General features: G+C 45.3%; 1 protein-coding gene across 2 annotated transcripts in view; it reads left to right on the forward strand.

Moving 5' to 3' along the window:
- The window catches only part of PAMR1 (peptidase domain containing associated with muscle regeneration 1), a 293,605-nt gene extending 271,588 nt beyond the window's left edge, over positions 1–22,017 (forward strand). The window contains exons 9-11 of one of the 2 annotated variants that reach the window (XM_085643491.1): positions 5,694–5,926; positions 11,506–11,798; positions 19,828–22,017. In XM_085643491.1, coding sequence (XP_085499617.1) covers positions 5,694–5,926; positions 11,506–11,798; positions 19,828–20,358 — 1,057 coding nt within the window. In that variant the 3' untranslated portion in view covers positions 20,359–22,017. The remainder of the gene's footprint in view (positions 1–5,693; positions 5,927–11,505; positions 11,799–19,827) is intronic. The other variant, XM_085643490.1, reaches the window with a different exon arrangement.
- Positions 22,018–22,445: the final 428 nt, after the last annotated feature.

Here is a 22,445-nt window from a genome sequence, read left to right on the forward strand (position 1 = left end):
CTTGCTCAAGGTGGTGAGGATGACCAGCCTGCTTTTATGGAAATTTGGAAAAAAGATCTTCCGGATGAAGACCTTGAAAACATCGGGCAAGTATCTATGTTCTACCTTTGGTCCTATGTAAATGCTGCTTCTTTAAAAAAGAATCACATCTTTACAGTGCATAAGGCGTACTGGACGCCTCAGAAAATCTCAAAGATGGGAAGTCGAGCCATTAAGAAGTGCCCCAAGTGCGGAGATGAATTGGCTAATGAGGTACACATGTTTTGGAGTTGCCCGGCCTTAACCCCCTTCTGGGATAAAATTGGTAAGACCCTTTCTAATATTATGGGTTTTGAAATAAAGCTGTCAACAGTTTCAGTGCTTTTCGGGCTAATACCTAGCGAGTTTGAAGAGCGAAAACTAACCAGAAACCATAAAGCGTTATTTTTTGTTTTGATATTGCTAGCCCGAAGGGAAATATGTATTAACTGGATACTTCCATCTTCTCCCACGGAAGTAGGTTGGGTACATTCCATTCAAAGGATAGCTATGTTAGACCAAATAGGGACTCATAAGAAAAAAGCCAGAATGTGGGAAATATGGGATAACTGGGTAGAGTTAGGGACCAGGTCTACTTAAGGGGAAAGGGAAGGGGGTGAGGAGATACGAAAGATGAACACTTTCTTTAATGGTGGTGATCTGTGAGTGCACTATCTACCCCAGGACTCTGTCGGACCACTCCCTTGTAAGTAGTGCAGTCACCAACACCCCTGCGTCTCATCAGTTGGCGCCTCAGAGGATCAGAACTCCACGAGGAAAGGCTTCACGCTGACGTCTAGTCCGTTATACTAGAATAATTTGACCCTAATGAAGGCACAGTTGCTGAGGTAGCCACTTTTTGGAAGGCCTGTGAGTATATTAGTGGCCACCGGTGACCTTTAAAAGTGGTGGGGTATCCTTGGTTCGAATTCCAATGAGCTACTTCTTGAAGGGTTTTTTCACACTTTCTTGCACTAAGGGTCTAATTTACAAAGATTTGGCGTAGGGCAGCGACACAAGCCTTTTTGCTGCACTGCCCTACCTCAAATCAAAAGGGCAGGAATGCACTGTATCTCCGAGATATGGTGCATTCCTGCCCTTTCAGCAAGCATCAGTGCACAATTTGGTGCCTAGCGCCAACATAGGCCCCCTTTTCCTGTGTTGTTGGGAGGATTGCTTTTGTGGAGAAAGGGACACTTTCCTGCACAAAAACAATCCTTGGAGGCGTTGTCCTCACTCTGTGTGCTGTAGAATGCAGCACACATGGAAAGAGATAAAAAGTAGGAGAAATGAAAACATTTCTCCTCATTACGCCTGCTCTGAGGAGGCGTAAGGTTTTGGCGCTGTTCAAGATTTACATGACTTTGTGTATCTGGGACAGTGTCAAAATTCATGGGTGTTGCATGGGAACACCCACTGCAGCGCCCATGGCACGCCTCGTTGACACAGAGTAAGGCATGCAGCGCTTTGCGCTGCCTGGTATTACTCCATATCTATGAGGTGATGCAAAACCACTCAGAGTGGCTTCGCGTCACCACATAGATATGATTGAGAGGCCAGCTCCACCGGAGCGTTTAAAAAAGCTACGCTCCGGCGGTGCAGGCCTCTTGTAAATATCCCCCTAAATTTATTGTCTCACTGTGACCCATTCAGTCTCACTAATTAATGCAGTCTCATTCATTCTACTCTGACCACCCGTCTCACTCAGTCCCACGCATTATGAATTACTCAGTCTTAGTGTGCCTCACACACAGTAACACTCAGTTATACTCTCTGTCATTCTCCCTCACTCACTCACATTCATTCTCACACATACTCGTCCTCACTGTCACTCATTCTCACTCACTCTGACTTACTCCTTTACTGACTTTCTCTCACTTTAACATGCACACATAGTCACACAGACATGCTCACAGTGCTGGAATGGTGCAGGCACCTACATGCACCTGTGTCAGCATTCAAACAATGTCGCTAGCTGCCTCAGTTTGTTGCTGGACCCAAAGCGGACCTGCATTTTATTTTTATTGTACCCAGAGTGAATAATCATTCACTCTTGATGCAATAAAAATGGACCAGAAAAAAAGGTGGGTGTAGTGTAGCTGTGAAGACCATAATGGAGAAGCACCACTGGTCCACCAATCCATCCCCTCAATCATCCATCTTTTCACCTATCCACCCCCTTTCATCCATCCTTTTGCTTATCCATCTACCCTTTCACTCCATCTATCCATCCTTTCACTCCATCCATCCATCATCCTCCCTTTAGCTCAAACATATATCTCCCCTTTCTTTCAGACATCCATTCTTACATCCATCCAACCACCCTTCGTCCCACCTATCCATCCACTCATACATCCCTCCATTTACCCATTCACTCAGCCATCCTTTCACCCAGAAATCCATGTACTCTGCCTTTTACTCATCCACCCATTGTTTAACTCCTCCAGCTTTACATACATCCTTTCACTCATCCATCCTTTCGCTCATCCACCCACCCATATTTTCACTCCATCCATTCATCCACTCATCCATCCTTCCTTTCACTCATTCTTCATCCATCCTTTCTTTCATCATCCATCGATCCTTCCTTTCACTCCTCTATCCATTAACCCTTTCACCTATCCATCCATCCATTCTCCCTTTCACTCATACACCCTCTCTCCCTTTCACTCTTCCATTTTTATATCCATCCTTTCATTCATTCATCCATGCATCTATCCATTCACAATTCCATCCTTCCATCCACCCACCCACCCATCCGTCCACCCATCCTTCCTTTCACTCACCCTCCCAGGTTTAATATGAGCCTTTGTCTGCCAAGCTGCAGACAGAAGTGGCCAATCAAAATCCCCCTCCCTCTGTAGCTGCTAACGCAGAGAGGGGTGTGGGGTGACGATGCCCCTGATGGAAAGGCTCAACTGCACAGTTACCTCTTAGTCCATTAGTGCAAATGTTGTCCACAGTTGGTGTTTTCCTTCTCTTGGGCCTCTATGGTCAGTCCAGATAAGGAGCACTCTGTGCTTAGCTCCATAATATATTTTTTCAAAGTGAAACCAAATGCAGTAGTGTTACTGTCAGGAGAGCAGCCTTCTGCACCCCTCCTACAGCCTGACCCTCTGTGATAATCAACAAACTTGTTGTCATCCACTACCCCTTTGACCTCATCGGTCTGCCCAATCCCCAGCCATTGAGTGCATGGAGTTTGGTAACTCCTCCAGGGGCACTGCTCACGCGCCCCGTGTAAGCAACTGGATCCATGCCATTCTAAGTCAGCACTCTCTCTCATGTGATATCACTCCTGTAGCTTGTGCCTGCAAGTCGAATAAAACCACACCCGGCTGGCCAGGGCTGGACTGGCCATAGCGAGCACCGGGCTATCCCCAGGTGGGCCGCAAGGATGGGGGCTGGTTTTGGGCCCCTGGGGGCCGTTTTTGGTACAGGGCCGTTTTTACAGCATAGCTGCAAAATCGGCCCTGTAACAAAATAGGCCGCAAACCGGCCCTGGCGAAGAGCTCGGCCACACCCCGAACCCCCTGGGGGCCCGACCGAGCACCTTTCCAGGGCCGGTTGTGGTTCCCAGTCCGGCCCTGCCGCTGGCGCTCGCAGGAAATCTGCAAAGTTCACTAGAGTTCACCCAGGGGAGTCAGCACACTGCCTCAGAGCAGTAATTTCTTTTCAGCTGTTCTGTGTTTATTTTCCCTGTTCTTGCCTCTTCCCCGATGGTGGCAGGCCAACGCCCCTTTTGCCCATGAACACCAGTCGCACCTGAAGTATATATCCTCTGGTCCTTGTGTGGAACACTCAACCTTCTTAAGCCAAAGATTAACTCACTGCAACGCTCCTATGCCCGCAGTCCTCACGGCCCCACTCACCGCTCTGCAGGAGAATATCGCATCTCGACTCTTTGGGCAGGGAGATAGACCAGGCAGAACACTGGCATGGGTGCTGAAATCCGAGCACCACCACCATTATGTTACCAGCATTACGCGTGAGGACGGGGTTGTCACTTCTATTACAGGCGAAATCCTAGAAACATATTGGTGTTACAATGCCAAACACTATACCTCCAGGATCCAAGCTGACAACTTATTTATATCATAGTACCTGGAACCAATCGCACTGGGCATTGAGGGCACTACGACGGAACTTCTGAATTCCCTGATCACGTTAGAGGCTGTTAGGAATCCCATATGCACCCTGCGCAGCGGCCAAGCTCTGGGTGGCGATGCCCTGCCCATAGAGTTTTACAAAGGTTTTCTTGATCTTCTAGCCCCATGATTGCAGGAGTCCACCAGGATATGGTTTCTAACAAGCACCTCCCTCTGTCACTGCATGAGACGGTCATAACGGTGCTACCCACACGTGGCAGAGACCCCCTAAATGTGCCTCCTACCGGCCACTGTCCCTTTTCAACTGTGATAATAAAATATTGGCTAAACAGTGCAGCCTCTACATCCATTAATGCAGTTCGGGGTACTTCCTGAACAGTCAGGATTCATACCATAAAGATCCACAGCTTTTAATTTACGAACTCTAATGGCGGAGTAACACCCTTTCAATCTCAACCTGCCAGCAGCAGCAGTAATGCTTGAAGCAGAGAAGGCATTTGATGCACTGGAATGGCCTTTTATGTTTGAGGTGCTTCTATAGGGCATACTGTGCGTCAGGTTTCAGGTGATTCGCCACTACTCCCATTCCCATTGCTAGAGGTATACGTCAGGGATGCCCCTTATCTCCTTTAATTGTTGCCCTGGTGATTGGGTGCATTTAGGGCATGTACCGCGCCTGACTGTCTGACCTGACCATGAAGAGTGTCTATCAGGCTGACCTTTGCTCAGATGACAAACTCTTATGCTTTGCAATAGGTTGACGGGCCCGTGCCCTTCTGCCCTTAATGAGGGGCTGCCACCGCCTGCTACCTATTCACAGTGTTAATATATCAGCTCGGGGGTAGAATGAGCTATGTATGAGTCAATTATTTCACTGAGCAGACACGACAGCTGCGCAAAGTTCCACTAAGGAGCATCATAACCAGTTTCACAATTGAAAGTTGCTGCTGCTCAGCTTAATTAAGCAACTCTGTGTCTTCAGTAACTAGTGTCTGAGGTTTAATGGCAATAAAGTTTAATTGGATCTGATGGTAAAGTTGCCAAAAGTAAAAACAGGGTCCCCGAATTTTTCATATGAGCCCCCAACGAGTACTGCTGAATGCAAGGGTTGCCGAATATCACGGCTGCTTAGTCTTGATTACACCTCATGTCTCTTTTTTCCACCATCCCCCCTGTCTTTTTATCTTACTATTGAACTTTCATTTTCATTCCCACCTTGTTCCTGTCACAGATTTGTTTTCCCTTTTCTGCCTTTCTGTCTTGTGCTCTGGGTCAAAGTCAAACAAAATATAAGCTGCAGTCTCTGGGGCGCCCGTGACCACCAGCACAAAGTAAGCACTGACCCTATGTTAACATTTAATTTTCCCTGGGCATTCATTCAACAACCAAAAGCACCTTTCCATTAAACCAATTAGACTAAAGTTCTTGATTAGGGTGGTTCGTAGGAGGAAAACCTTGACTGGAATATTGTGTCACTGATGAAAGTGATCCTTTGGGTGACTTTATCTATTTATTTACTAACCAAAAGCCCATTCTTTTCTTTGTGTACTTCTCTTCATACTATAGGGAGACCCCCCTCCACGTCCTCTACTCCGAATCCTTCAGCAAGCTCAAGCAAGACATCTTTCCCACCAAGAGGCCAGGGCTGCCCCCCGGTGAGCTGCCGGCAGGGTACCACCACTTGCACACCCAGCTGCAGTATGACTGCCTGTCCCCCTTCTACCAGCGCCTCGGCAGCAGCCGCCGCACCTGTCTCAAGACCGGGAAATGGAGCGGACGCGCTCCCTCCTGCGTCCCAAGTAAGTGTCGATGACGCGCTCCCTCCAGAAATCCAAGGAAGTGATGTCGTTCTCCAGGACTGGAACGGAGTGGTAATGTGGAACTGGCCAATGGGGAGATGGAAGATTGAGAGCTGATATGAGTGGTAAAATGAAACTGGCCAATAGGGAGATGGAAGATTAAGACCTGGAAGGCTTGAAGTGGGTGGCAAAACGGAACTAGCCAATAGGGAGATTTATGATTAAGAGATGAAGTGAGTAGGAAAATGCAACTGGTCTATGGGGAAAAAAGTGCACCAGGACAAGTGGTGTTCTGTATAAATTCTTTGTTAGTACAAATTCAATATCTAGTTTAGTTCTCATTGAACAATGAAGTTGGAAACTCGTATATTCTATTTGTCAATTTTTATTCGAAGACATGAATGATCATAGTGAAGCAAATTTTGTGAGGCCCAGCCAACACGTGTTTCGCCCCCAGTGGCCCGTAAGCCGGGGCTTTTTCAAGTATGTATAGGGCAACCACATGATAGTACCAACCAAGCCAAAAAAAAAAGGTGAACCCAAAAAATTATGCGCAGTACACACATCAATACAGGAAGTGAGGCCAAAACAATGAAGGGCAATCTTCAAAAAATAGGAAAACCGGGATATCTATATAAAGCATAATATGTTAGTCATTATCATAAACATCACAGAACAGAGTAATAGATTAGCACATTCATAGGTATTTCCCATTCACAGTAGCAGAAATTATAATTATCAAATTTAAAAAAGCTGCCCTTAAGACACCCTCACCCATCTCTTCTTTCCTTTCCCCCTATTTGCTTGGAGGATGCTTAACTCTATTTAACAAGATAAAGTCGGTTCCCCGGGAAACACTCTCAGACCCGAACTTTTCCTAAAGTTTCATGATTGTCTGTTTCCTGGATGTCTGGAACTGACAAATCTGTCCTTGTCGTCAGCCTCAGTACCAGAATTGTGGAAACATGCAAAAGTTATTCAACTCTTTAAATAAACAGCTCTAGACGCTTCTTGGGCTGAAAACTTTCGCCCTGTTACTCTGCTTCCTTTTCTTACTGGAACTACGGAATCACATGTTGATTAACCCCAGGCATAGTGGGGGTAGCGGGCTAGGCGGAGGTCCACGGAGTTGCAAACAAACTCCGCTCCGCCGCCCGTCTCCACCCCCTATTAAGATGTAAGGTAACATTAATTAAAAAGAAAACCACTTACCTATGTACTGTGGCGTCCCCAGGCTGCCCTCCTCCTCTTCCTCACCATACTGGTAATGTTTGAAAAAACTGCGCATGCACGTGCTCCTGTGCATGCGCATTTATTTGCAAGAAATGCGCATGCGTGGGTGCATAAACATGCTCAGTTTTCTCAAGCATTGTTGGTACGGCAAGGAAGAGGAGGAGGGCAGCCCGGGGATGCCGCAGTACACAGATAAGTGGTTTTAAGTTTATTTTTAATTAATGTTAATTTACTTCTTAATAGGAGGGTCCAAGCGGGAGTTGGCCAACTCTGTTCCGCTGCAGAGTGTGCAGAGATTTGCCTTCTCCGCGTTCCCCGTGGAACGCCGAGAAGGCAAATCTCCGCTCACTCCGCGGGCGTGGCGTAGGTCTCCACCCCGGGTTAATGTCAATCCTCTTCTAACTCAGTTTCTGGAATCCAACTCGATTCTGGACCGCTCACAAAATGGCTTAACACAGCATAACACAGAATCCGCTATGTTGGCGGTCACAGAGCTTCTACGTGTCTCATTGGATGAGGGCAGATCTACTGCGCTGATTCTGCTGGATCTGAGTGCAGCATTCGATACTGTTTCTCATAAGATCTTGTTGCATCGGTAGTGGGAAATTGGTATCAGTGGCAATGCTCTCTCCTGGTTCACGTCCTTTCTGTCTGACAGAACTTTTCAAGTCATCTCGCCACCCTACCACTCCCTGACTCTATTACTATGCTATGGGGTTCTCCAGGGTTCTGCACTGAGTCCCACTCTGTTTAATATTTACATATTTCCATTGGCTCAGGTTGAGAAATCACATAACATCAGCCTGGTATCCTATGCTGATGACACACAGCTGGTGTTCTCTTTCTCTAACGACCCTTTGCAGAATCCCACCAAATTTCAAGAAGACTTGGTCATCATCTCCGAGTAGATGGCAGCCAATTGCCTAGAGTTAAATTTTAATAAATCTGAAATTCTTCTCCTGGGGAGAGATATCCAGCTATGGGCAGCCACTGGTGGCCTTCCGCACTAGGACTACCCAGGCAGCCTAAAACAGCTGTTAAGAATCTGGGAGTCTGGGTAGACAGTACTCTGTCCTTTGAAGTCCAGGCAAAATCGGTAGCAGGCATCTGCATTGGACTCTTCCAAGGCTTAAGACCCATTCTGGGACTCTTTGATTCCCACACGTGTCAGATAATCATTCAATCTACCATACTGTCCAGGCTGACTTATTTGACCTGACTTAACTATTGCAATGCATTGTTCCTTGGGTCGAATAAGATGCAGATAAAGGGGCTCCAGTGAGCCCAAAATGCTGCAGCTCGGCTTCTTTTTGCTCTTCCAAAGCATTGTTCTGTCTCTGGTTTTATTCGCCGTCTTCACTGGCTCCCAGTGGAGCAAATATTTAACTTTAGGGCCTTTTGTATTTACCACAAATCCTCACGGGCTCCGGCCCCCCTATCCTGCCCAATCTGTTCCGACTCTATGTTCCCTCTCACACCTTGCGCTCGGCGAACCTCCACTTAGCCTTTGTGCCCCTGGTGAGAAGAGCAAGAGCAGAGGTCGCTCTTTCCTTGCAGAAGCCCCCACCCATTTGGAACTCTCTGCCTCTATCTATCAGGTGCACCCATGGCCACTGGGCCTTCAGAAGGCCTGTGGAGACCTGGCTATTCTCTGCCTATTTGCTCTCTCCCGCCGGTCTTACCTTCTCCATTTCTAGCGATGGCTGTTGCTGGGACAGCCATGAGCGCTACAAATATTTTAACGTAACATAACTGTCCCACTCAAGATGATAGGTCATGTGGCCCTCTAAATGGAAACAAAAGTAACCCCAGACACCGACAACCTTTCTCAACTCAAAGTGCATGTTTGTGCAGTGTCACTCAAGCATTGATGGGCATGGTGAATGAGAGAATGGGCTGGGCTGGAGAATAATAGGCCTCCTGAATATTAGGTATTAATATAATACCATCAAGTTAATAATATGATTTTAGAGTTGAAAGTGGACTGCCATTTACTCACAGAAACCAGAAATTGAGTCAATACATATACATTTTGATGTTTAGACATCCATTTCAACACGAAGATGCCAATGGCCACCAAAAAGATGCAGCTGGTTCTGAAATGAGCTACAAATGAGCTACCCGAGCGTTGTGCTCCTTTAACTTGTGTCAGTTGCGTGGGTTTATGTTTTTTGCTAGATGTTGGAGACCAAACTTACACCTTCACACTTATGCAGTTTATGGATGTGTATGGTCGTAGTGCTGTCCTAATGGTTGACGGAAAAGACCAAAGTCCTGGTGCTGTTCCATCCAGGTATCGACCAAATGCCCTAAAGAAGATACTTTTCTAGCTTGGTCTGGCCATTTCCTGTTGATATTGAAGTCCTGGGAGGACTTCTGGGTGGCATATAGATAAATGTAGATCAGCCTTTCACAGTGAGAATAAACTATTATACATAACTATTAAGGAAGCCTTGTAGTGTATCTGTTAAAGAGGCTTTGTATCACTAGACACAAATTCCCACTAGCTTTAATGTGAGGACAAATTACCCCAGCCTGAAAAACTTACTTTTGACCACAGCATCTTCCAAAACCTGGTACCGCCATCCAAATTTCGCTTCCTAGCAAAAGTCTTTAAAAAATAAGATTCTATTCAACGCTTAACATTTGTCTGCAAAAATAACCTGCACAATGTTTTTGCTATGGTGATAGAGTAGGGTCTCCATGCAAGAGTAGGTCTGGGTTCCACTGCCAAAGCAGAACTGAAATGGCAGCTCCAAACTTCAAATACCTGGTGACATAATGACACCTGCGTTCTAACCTTTCTTGACCTGTAAGCGGCCTGCATCCCCATTGACCACGCACCCTGCTAAACATACTGTCAAATAGGGTTTGATTACAATGAAATCAAGCTCACAAATTGTCAAGATAACCTCTCACAGACCAGAAAATCTGCACCTTGGATATGGTGTGCCACAGGTTCATTCCTTCCCCCCTGCATTTTCAGGGTGTACATGGAACCACTCTCCGAGCCATGAGAAATGATCAAGACATCAACATTCATCAATAGGCTGACGTTACTCTGCTTTGCGTAAAAGTTTAATCCTTATTACATCGCTCCACCCTCAAATACTTTCCAAAACAATGAACCTGTTTGATGATACCAGTCTTCTTCAAACTGGATCCACCACAGACTGAATTCTTATTGCCACTTAGAAGAAAAAACGATTGTGGATTACTGTAACTTGGAGACATAGAGCATGATTTAGATTTTGGTGGATGGGATACTCCGTCGCCAGTGCTAAATTTATAAAAACATAAGTGCCAGAGACACTGCAGCCTATACTACACATTGCCCCTGCCATGCTGCCAATGATAGTAACAACACAACTACTAACCATCACAATCCTACAAGTGTGACATTTTGGATTATATCAGACCCCGAAGTCCCCAAAGCTATAAGAATGTCTTGGATGGCAGGTAATAGTAATTTGTAATGCATATTAAATTAGTAATTAACTTTTGCTGTGTTCATCTCTAAATTAGCCAGACAGCTCTACCCTGTGCAAGACTGTTACATGCACCAGTTTTGACAATTAAATGCTGCTGCAGAGTACCGGAAACCACCGGCTCGAATTCAGCACTGTCCGTCACAAACATGAAAGACAACCCATCCACCATATTATAAGTGCAATATATTCTGTGGCACCTGTAATACAGCATCTGTGTGATCCATCCCATTTGTGATGGGGTAACCCATCCACCAAACTGTATATCAGGCCCATAGTTTGTAACACATAAGAATGACTACAAAATAAAAAGGAGAACAAAAAAGAAAAGAGAAAAAGAAGAAATATTTGCCCAGTAAAGTATGACCTCCCCAGCCTGGCACCGAAATACACTTCTTTTTAGGCAGCTGTGAGGGTGATCAGGAAATATGCCTTCACTCCCAGTGCGAGAAAGGCAATGGCTGAAGTGAGCGCACCCACTGACCCATGCTGTATGCTTTGGTGGGTAGAAGCAAAACACTAATTACAGTTGAAGAAACCAGTATATAAGAGCTGATCTAAAACACCTCTATGTATGTATATTTGTATGCATTTTTATGTGTTTTTTTTCGCATGAGTCTTGCAAGAAAGCTAAAGTTGTCTCCAGCCAAGATGTTTGTTCAGAAAAATCGCAAAGATTGCTGTTCCAAGATCAAGCATAATGAACATCATGATAGATAAGGCAGCTTTTAACACAGAAAATATAATATTTTTTCTTCAAATACTAGCTGTTACCTAGAGGTACCGGGAGACTCTTGTGCAATGGACTGTTTGAAAATTCTGTTCATCGTAATCGCTTTCTTATGAATTTCTTGACAGTTTGTGGAAAAATTAACAACTTCACCTTGGCAAATTTGACGGAGACACGCTGGCCCTGGCAGGCTGCCATATATAGGAAAACCAATGGCGTGAAAGACCCAAGTCAGCGCAAGGGATCCTGGTTCCTGATCTGCAGCGGTGCCCTCCTGAACGAGCGCACCGTGGTGGTGGCGGCCCACTGCGTGACGGAACTGGGCAAGACCACCGTCCTCAAGACGGCCGAGATGAAAGTGGTGCTTGGGAAGTTCTACCGAGATGATGCCAGGGAAGAGAAGAGCCTTCAGAACCTCAGAGTGAGTGTTTCCTGGATCCCCTTAAAAAGACTAGGGCCAGGATGTTTAGGGCAGACTTGGATGCAGAGATATCTCCTCATATGAATCCACCTATTACAAGCTCATCCAGCTGAAATGAGGAATGGTTATGCAGATTCTTATACCCTTCTCCATAGGGATGAACCTTCTCATTTATCATCTGCGCTGAGCATAGGTGAGAAGAAGGATGTGGCCTGGAATGGGGCGCCAATACATGCTTGAGTGCCTTACAGGGAGTCAGGTGAGAGGCAGGGACTGGGGCTGAACTGCACTTGGAGCCCAATCCCGCAGCTATATCGCTTGTGGGTTTTGTGGCTCATATAGGGCCAGCTGCTCCTTCACCCCGGGTCCTACTATAAATCATCCATTGAGATGTCCTTCTCCCCAAGTGCTATTTTTATAAATGACCCATCGAGATCCTTCACCCCGGTTCCTGTTATAAATGACCCACTGAGATGCTCCTTCATCCCGGGTCCTATTATAAATGATCCACTATGCTCCTTCACCCCGGGTCCTCTTACAAATGACCCATTGAGAACCTTCCCCCCGGGTCCTATTATAAAGGGCCCACTGAGATGCTCCTTCACCTTGGATCCTGTTATAAATGACCCATTGAGATGCTTCTTCACCCCAGGTACTATTATAAATTACCCACTGAGATGCTCCTTCACCCTGGTTCCTGTTATAAATGACCCACTGAGATGCTCCTTCACCCTGGGTCCTGTTATAAACGACCCATTGAGATGCTCTTTCACCCAGGTCCTGTTATAAATGACCCACTGAGATGCTCCTTCACCCAGGTCCTATTAGAAATGACCCACTGAGATGCACCTTCACCCCAGGTCCTATTATAAATTACCCACTGAGATGCTCCTTCACCCTGGGTCCTGTTATAAATGAACCACTCAGATGCTCCTTCACCCCAGGACCTGTTATAAATGACCCATTGAGATGCTCCTTCACCCAGGTCCTATTATAAATGACCCACTGAGATGCTCCTTCACCCCGGGTCCTGTTATAAATGATCCATTGAGATGCTCCCTCACCCAGGTCCTATTATAAATGACCCACTGAGATGCTCCTTCACCCCGGGTCCTGTTATAAATGACTCACTGAGATGCTCCTTCACCCCAGGTCCTGTTATAAATGATCCACTGAGATGCTCCTTCACCCCAGGTCCTATTATAATTGACCCACTGAGATGGTCCTTCACCCCGGGTCCTGTTATAAATGACCCACTGAGATGCTCTTTCAAACCATGTCCTGTTATAAATGACCTATTGAGATGCTCCTTTACCCAGGTCCTATTATAAATGACCCACTGAGATGGTCCTTCACCCCGGGTCCTGTTATAAATGACCCACTGAGATGCTCCTTCAACCCATGTCCTGTTATAAATGACCCATTGAGATGCTACTTTATCCAGGTCCTATTATGAATGACCCACTGAGATGCTCCTTCACCCAGGTCCCATTATAAATGACCCACTGAGATGCTTCTTCAGCCCAGGTCCTGTTATAAATAACCCATTGAGATGCTACTTCACCCAGGTCCTATTATAAATGAACCATTGAGCTGCTCCTTCACCTCAGGTCCTGTTATAAATGACTCACTGAGATGCTCCTTCACCCCAGGTCCTGTTATAAATGACCCACTGAGATGCTCCTTTACCCCAGGTCCTATTATAAATGACCCACTGAGATGGTCCTTCACCCCGGGTCCTGTTATAAATGACCCACTGAGATGCTCCTTCAACCCATGTTCTGTTATAAATTACCCATGGAGATGCTCCTTCGTCCCGGGTCCTATTATAAATGACCCACTGAGATGGTCCTTCACCCCGGGTCCTGTTATAAATGACCCACTGAGATGCTCCTTCAACCCATGTCCTGTTATAAATGACCCATTGAGATGCTCCTTTACCCAGGTCCTATTATGAATGACCCACTGAGATGCTCCTTCACCCAGGTCCCATTATAAATGACCCACTGAGATGCTTCTTCAGCCCAGGTCCTGTTATAAATAACCCAATGAGATACTACTTCACCCAGGTCCTATTATAAATGAATCATTGAGATGCTCCTTCACCTCAGGTCCTGTTATAAATGACTCACTGAGATGCTCCTTCACCCCAGGTCCTGTTATAAATGACTCACTGAGATGCTCCTTCACCCCAGGTCCCATTATAAATGACCCACTGAGATGCTTCTTCAGCCCAGGTCCTGTTATAAATAACCCATTGAGATACTACTTCACCCAGGTCCTATTATAAATGAACCATTGAGATGCTCCTTCACCTCAGGTCCTGTTATAAATGACTCACTGAGATGCTCCTTCACCCTAGGTCCTATTATAAATGACCCACTTTAGATGTTCCTTCACCCCGCGTCCTATAATAAATGACCCACCGAGATGCTCCTTCACCCCGGGTCCTATTATAAATGACCCACTGAGATGCTCCTTCACCTTGGGTCCTGTCGTGAAGAGCCACAGAGATGCTCCTTCACCCTGGGTCCGTTTATAAATGACCCACTGATATGCTCCTTCACCCCAGGTCCTTTTATAAATGACCCATTGAGATGCTCCTTCAACCTGGGTCCTATTATAAATGACCCACTGAGATGCTCCTTCACCCAGGTCCTGGTATAAATGACCCACTGAGATGCTCCTTCGCCCCGGGTCCTGTTATAAATGACCCACTTGGATGCTCCTTCACCCCGGGTCCTATTATAAATGACCCACTGATATGCTCCTTCACCCCAGGTCATTTTATAAATGACCCAATGAGACGCTCCTTCACCCTGGGTCCTGTTATAAATGACCCATTGAGATGCACCTTCATCCAGGTCCTGTTATAAATGACCCATTGAGATGCTCCTTCAACCTGGGTCCTATTATAAATGACCCACTGAGATGCTCCTTCACCCAGGTCCTGTTATAAATGACCCACTGAGATGCTCCTACACCCCGAGGCCTGGTATAAATGACCCACTGAGATGCTCCTTCACCCCGGATCCTGTTATAAATGACCCACTTGGATGCTCCTTCACCCCGGGTCCTATTATAAATGACCCATTGAGATGCTACTTCACCCAGGTCCTATTATAAATGAACCATTGAGCTGCTCCTTCACCTCAGGTCCTGTTATAAATGACTCAATGAGATGCTCCTTCACCCGAGGTCCTGTTATAAATGACCCACTGAGATGCTCCTTTACCCCAGGTCCTGTTATAAATGATCCATTGAGATGCTCCCTCACCCAGGTCCTATTATAAATGACCCACTGAGATGCTCCTTCACCCCGGGTCCTGTTATAAATGACTCACTGAGATGCTCCTTCACCCCAGGTCCTGTTATAAATGATCCACTGAGATGCTCCTTCACCCCAGGTCCTATTATAATTGACCCACTGAGATGGTCCTTCACCCCGGGTCCTGTTATAAATGACCCACTGAGATGCTCTTTCAAACCATGTCCTGTTATAAATGACCTATTGAGATCCTCCTTTACCCAGGTCCTATTATAAATGACCCACTGAGATGGTCCTTCACCCCGGGTCCTGTTATAAATGACCCACTGAGATGCTCCTTCAACCCATGTCCTGTTATAAATGACCCATTGAGATGCTACTTTATCCAGGTCCTATTATGAATGACCCACTGAGATGCTCCTTCACCCAGGTCCCATTATAAATGACCCACTGAGATGCTTCTTCAGCCCAGGTCCTGTTATAAATAACCCATTGAGATGCTACTTCACCCAGGTCCTATTATAAATGAACCATTGAGCTGCTCCTTCACCTCAGATCCTGTTATAAATGACTCACTGAGATGCTCCTTCACCCCAGGTCCTGTTATAAATGACCCACTGAGATGCTCCTTTACCCCAGGTCCTATTATAAATGACCCACTGAGATGGTCCTTCACCCCGGGTCCTGTTATAAATGACCCACTGAGATGCTCCTTCAACCCATGTTCTGTTATAAATTACCCATGGAGATGCTCCTTCACCCCGGGTCCTTTTATAAATGACCCACTGAGATGGTCCTTCACCCCGGGTCCTATTATAAATGACCCACTGAGATGCTCCTTCAACCCATGTCGTGTTATAAATGACCCATTGAGATGCTCCTTTACCCAGGTCCTATTATGAATGACCCACTGAGATGCTCCTTCACCCAGGTCCCATTATAAATGACCCACTGAGATGCTTCTTCAGCCCAGGTCCTGTTATAAATAACCCATTGAGATACTACTTCACCCAGGTCCTATTATAAATGAACCATTGAGATGCTCCTTCACCTCAGGTCCTGTTATAAATGACTCACTGAGATGCTCCTTCACCCCAGGTCCTGTTATAAATGACCCACTGAGATGCTCCTTCACCCTAGGTCCTATTATAAATGACCCACTTTAGATGTTCCTTCACCCCGCGTCCTATTATAAATGACCCACTGAGATGCTCCTTCACCTTGGGTCCTGTCGTGAAGAGCCACAGAGATGCTCCTTCACCCTGGGTCCTTTTATAAATGACCCACTGAGATGCTCCTTCACTCCAGGTCCTTTTATAAATGACCCATTGAGATGCTCCTTCAACCTGGGTCCTATTATAAATGACCCACTGAGATGCTCCTTCACCCAGGTCCTGGTATAAATGACCCACTGAGATGCTCCTTTACCCCGGGTCCTGTTATAAATGACCCACTTGGATGCTCCTTCACCCCGGGTCCTATTATAAATGACCCACTGATATGCTCCTTCACCCCAGGTCATTTTATAAATGACCCAATGAGACGCTCCTTCACCCTGGGTCCTGTTATAAATGACCCATTGAGATGCACCTTCATCCAGGTCCTGTTATAAATGACCCATTGAGATGCTCCTTCAACCTGGGTCCTATTATAAATGACCCACTGAGATGCTCCTTCACCCAGGTCCTGTTACAAATGACCCACTGAGATGCTTCTACATCCCGAGGCCTGGTATAAATGACCCACTGAGATGCTCCTTCACCCCGGATCCTGTTATAAATGACCCACTTGGATGCTCCTTCACCCCGGGTCCTATTATAAATGACCCACTGATATGCTCCTTCACCCTGGGTCCAGTTATAAATGACCCACTGAGATGCTCCTTCACCCCAGGTCCTGTTATAAATGACCCACTGAGATGCTCCTTCACCCTAGGTCTTATTATAAATGACCCACTTTAGATGTTCCTTCACCCCGCGTCCTATAATAAATGACCCACCGAGATGCTCCTTCACCCCGGGTCCCATTATAAATGACCCACTGAGATGCTCCTTCACCTTGGGTCCTGTCGTGAAGAGCCACTGAGATGCTCCTTCACCCTGGGTCCTTTTATAAATGACCCACTGAGATGCTCCTTCACCCCAGGTCCTTTTATAAATGACCCTCTGAGAAGCTCCTTCACCCCAGGGCCTGTTATAAATGACCCACTGAAATGCTCCTTCACCCCAGGTCATTTTATAAATGACCCAATGAGACGCTCCTTCACCCTGGGTCCTGTTATAAATGACCCATTGAGATGCACCTTCATCCAGGTCCTGTTATAAATGACCCATTGAGATGCTCCTTCAACCTGGGTCCTATTATAAATGACCCACTGAGATGCTCCTTCACCCAGGTCCTGTTATAAATGACCCACTGAGATGCTCCTACACCCCAAGGCCTGGTATAAATGACCCACTGAGATGCTCCTTCACCCCGGGTCCTGTTATAAATGACCCACTTGGATGCTCCTTCACCCCGGGTCCTATTATAAATGACCCACTGATATGCTCCTTCACCCTGGGTCCAGTTATAAATGACCCACTGAGATGCTCCTTCACCCATGTCCTGTTATAAATGATCCATTGAGATGTTCCTTCACCCAGGGTCCTTTTATAAATGATCGGGATCCAGTTCTATTAAAAGTAGCATGAAGTTCCTCGGTTATCACCTTTATTAGTGATGTTGATGGAATCTACAGAGATCGCTGTAGATTCCAACAACATACTTGTTTTTGAGGTCTTCACTAAGAAAGGTGATAACCGAGGAAATTCAAGGTACTTTTAATGGAACCGGATCCTGATTTTGTCCTGTAAGTTTTATGCAAGAACTCCCTCCTTTCGCCAAGTCTTCGTGGAGGTTGATTCCTGGTAGTACCATCATACAAGGGTGGGGAGAGGATGCCTATGATGAAGCCTGACACAATATTGTGTGTGAGACATCCACTTACATTAAAGATGGCCTTCTTTTAGGCCAGTCGTAAGCTACAGTATTTAACTCTCCAGATCTTACCAAATTCTCTTTGCCCAGTTGAAGGGTACAGGCAACCTACTTCTTTTGTGTTTTGGTGGTATGGTATGCAAAATTCCCCATCACAGAAATCGACACGGCAACAACATCGATGTAAGCTCCTAATTTCTGTAAGCATAATTGCTTAGTTTCATATTTCAGACATATTGTCTGGATGACCACACACTCTTTAAAAACTTGGGGCCTGATTAATATCTTGGAAGTCAGGATACTATGCGCAATGGGGTTAGTCTTACCTTTAAGATAATGGTCCATCCGCTTAATTTAAGTGTGACAGATGATAGTTTGACTACGGCTAGACTACTCCATCTCTGCCTTGGCCAAACATCTCTAACGGGAGATAACTCCCATGGATAGGAGGCATTTTATGTTTAGTTTCAAAAAGATAATCCTGCTACTGTTTTTTTTTTAAAAACAAATAAATACATTTGATGGATGGCTTTATCATGTTGATGGAGCAAAATGTCAAACTTACAAAAGCATTGACAGGAAACACAGTGACAGCACTTCCTGCCACCAACGCTTTAGAAATGACCCCTGCCGTGGCGATCATTTCTAAATTTGCCATTCAGGGACTTCATCAGGTAACAGAGTAATACATAGTCCTGGGTGGAATGTCAATTATTTCGGAGTAATCCAAATTATGTAGGCAATTTCGTGTTACTCGTTTGATGGAATTACCAATAATCGTGTGATTACTCATACTCACATAATTTGTGAGTAATAATCCAACCGCAAGAGCACATTTAGCAAGCATTAGCAGACGCTTGCACTTTCTAATGGTGTTCTGCTGCTTTTAGCATCATTTCTTAGAGCACAAATGCAGCATTGTGTCGGTTTTGGACCAGAGCGTGCCGGGAGTAATTTTGGAGAAACATCCTACCTTAATAGCACATTTAGCAAGCTGCTTTCGGCTTATTGTGTCTGCTACATTTAGAGCATCCTTGTGTCTATTTGGGATGAGAGGGAGCATTTTTGCACTATGAAATAGTGCTGGGTCAATTTTGCACTAAGAAATAGTGCTGGAACATTTTTGCACTAAGAAATAGTTGTAAATGCAGAACTAGTATTTTCATTCCCTGGGACCTGACTTTATTCTACGTGGGTGCCACCAAACAGCAACTTAAGGGTCACAGTCGAGCATTAGGGCCGATGTGGCCCTAGCTGGCTCCCCTCGTGCTGAAGGAGCCTGCATTACTCCTAACCGGCGGGAGCAGCTGTATTTGTTTGCTCCCTCCGAGCGGGAGCAATATGTGTTTCCCTGCTCGCAAGAGTCAAGGCAGGGAAACAAACGTCTGCTATCACCCAGTAGGAGCATTTGTTTAAAGCTCCAGAGTGAAAGAGGATATACCTTCTCTGCCTGTGTTTCTGCGAGCAAGGCAGGCATGTCTGCTCCCACCCAGGGGAAGCTTTAAAAATAATTCTGCTGGGTGGGAGCAGACATATGTTTCCCTACCTGTGCTAATGCAGGCAGGGACACTAATATGTCCCATGGGTGGGTTCCCCACAACATGGTAATAGACCCAACCCTGTTATGGTGTACCTGGGGGCTAGTACGGTTCGGGGAGTGGGGCCGCACCACCCCATTACCTTTTTTTAAGGCTTTCGGCCACTTTCCTACCAAAATGTACCATACTCTGTTCACACTGATCACAGTAGGAGCAATAATGTATGCTTTTTCCTATATTCTAGATTTCGGCCATCCTTGTACATCCAAACTATGACCCCATCCTTTTGGATTCTGACATTGCTCTACTGAAACTACTCGACAAGGCTAAGGTGAGTGCCAGGGTCCAGCCAGTGTGCCTCGCCACTCCAGCTGACTTGAACTCATCTTCTGGTGATGCCCTCATCATCATCACCGGGTGGAAAATTCTGATGGGACCTCAAGACCCAAGTTACAAAAATGATACCATTCGAGCGGGTGCTGTTCGAGTGGTTGACTCCCTCTCGTGTGAGCAGCAATACGAACAGAATGGCATCTCTGTCAGTATCACCGAAAGCATGTTCTGTGCACAGCAGTCCTGGGAGGTAGTATCAAATATCTGCCCATCAGAGACAGGGGGCATAGCAGTGATACCTCCACTGGTTGACCCAGAGGCCAAGTGGTACCTGAGAGGAATTGTGAGCTGGGGCTACGATAAAACCTGCAGCAATGAACTCTACTCGGGCTACACAAAGGTGGCACCTTTCCAAGACTGGATCACAAAAAACTTAAAGTAGGCATAGTACTTGAAAGAGGGCACAAGAGGAGATTTCCCAGTTTGGTCATTGTTGTAAACACGGTGCAACCTCAACTCCTCTCCTGATGCTTGCCGGGTGCCTTTGGAGGAAGCCAAAAGTAAATATGGTCGATTGACCACAAGACTGCCAGTTCAGTAGACACTGCTATCCATGATGACTACACTTTTGATGTAGCCTTGGAATATGCCAACCAAGCTGTCCTAGTCTCATCCAGAAGATTACCCGGCAGGCTGCGGCAGCCATTTTTATAGACATAGAGCATACCTGGTGTATGCATCTTTAGCTTTACTACATTGTCCACATTGTGCACTCTGTGCTCTGTATGTCTCTACCTGGACTTGTGAATATGCATTGGGCAGTTTTTTATTATATTATATTTTCTGTTAACATTTCAACTAAATAAAAGACGTTTTTAACTTCCAAAAACATAAATGTACATGAAATGACCGAAACTGGAATGTCAGAATGTTCAGGGTTTCATTAAAATCCTTCATAGCAAAGGACTCAGATGTTTTATAGGTGGATGGTGGTGGTGGGAAGGATCCTCATTATTTACATTCTAATTAAAATAAAATCTTTTGTGAACCCATGTTCAATAAACTAATAAAATGTCAACTGCGCAGTATCATCCTATGACTCACTCACACAACAACACATGTAAGAAGTTGGGACAAAGTCCTCCAGTACAAATTGGGAGTTTAAGCAACTCTTCCCATGCAGGTCAACCAGTAATAACCTTTATCTTGAAGCTGCCCTTGAGAATAAATGTAAACGTTTAAGTTACTCACACCTGTCTCAAGGATGCCACAGTGATCAGTAGAGACTTGATTTAGATTCTAGCCGATGGGTTACTCCGTCACAACGGTGACAGAAATCTGTCCGCCGAAATAGGATATTATGGGATTTATATTTCACCCGTCTGCCGAAATTTGTTTAAGAGCAAAATTGATGTAGATCATGAAAATAAGTAGGTGTAAATGTGACATGATCACAGACAGGCTCTTTAAAAACTTTTCAGTGGTGAATCATAGTTTCTACCTAGGAGCATCCCTTTGAAAAAGAGGAGGATGATAAAGAAGAGAAAAAGGAAGAGAGAGGATTAGGAGGAGAAAGAAGAGTAGAGGGAGAAGGGGTAAGCGGGGGCATAAAAGAGGAGTCGGTAATTTTGTCATTGTTATTATCAAGAACAAATGTAATGCACATCGGTGAGTGAGTTTCTTACCCTCATTTCGGAGCAGTGTTAATCTGGGAGTGGAAGGATCTTGCTATTGCTCTGGTTTCGTTTGTTGACAACGTACAATGAGGAAGTGCTCTCTATGGGTTAACAATGTTAGGCAAGTAGCACTGTAACGTACAATATTTCTGCGTAGATCCCGAAGAAAAGAATAAAGCTTTCTCAATATGTGGGGGATCATGAAAAATTTAAATATGAACGTATATTGATATCAGCTGGATAAATCAGTGAGCTGTGCATTGTCTGAATGGTAAAGCAAATGAAAACTGAAGTGGTCTGATGAATGCCCGCTAAGCATGATACACTGAAACATGTTAACATTTAATAACAGTGGAAAGATATGTGCAAAACTGTTTGTCTTTGAAGGGTGTAGTATATTATAAATAAAGCTGAGTGTAACAATTCCAACTTTTATGGAATTGTATATTTTTCTCTTTTCAATTTTATGCCTAATTTATCACTTTCAAACTTTGCAAATCAGGGTCTGTACCCAAAAGGTGGGTGATGAACGACACCTAATAATTCATTTATTCAGTATAATAGGAGTTACTTAAAGAGGTCTCTAAAAATAGTATTTGACTGATTTACATGATCATGACTACACAATTGCTGATTGATAAAGTGTAATACAGTGCATCTGTGCTGCTAGGTGCACTGCTTATTATGAATACACGTGCTGTGAATTTACTGAGACAGTGGAGTACTGACAGTTTTTACTAGATTACATTAGTACGTATGCTGAGTAATAAGACACGAATTAGGGTTTAGGAATAGTGAAAAAAAAATCTTGAACTATTTTCCCAAACAGAGAATCTTCCACAAAAAACATTTT

This window comes from Triturus cristatus, chromosome 3_1, assembly GCF_964204655.1.
Source record: "Triturus cristatus chromosome 3_1, aTriCri1.1, whole genome shotgun sequence".
In the NCBI taxonomy this organism is placed as follows: domain Eukaryota; kingdom Metazoa; phylum Chordata; class Amphibia; order Caudata; family Salamandridae; genus Triturus; species Triturus cristatus.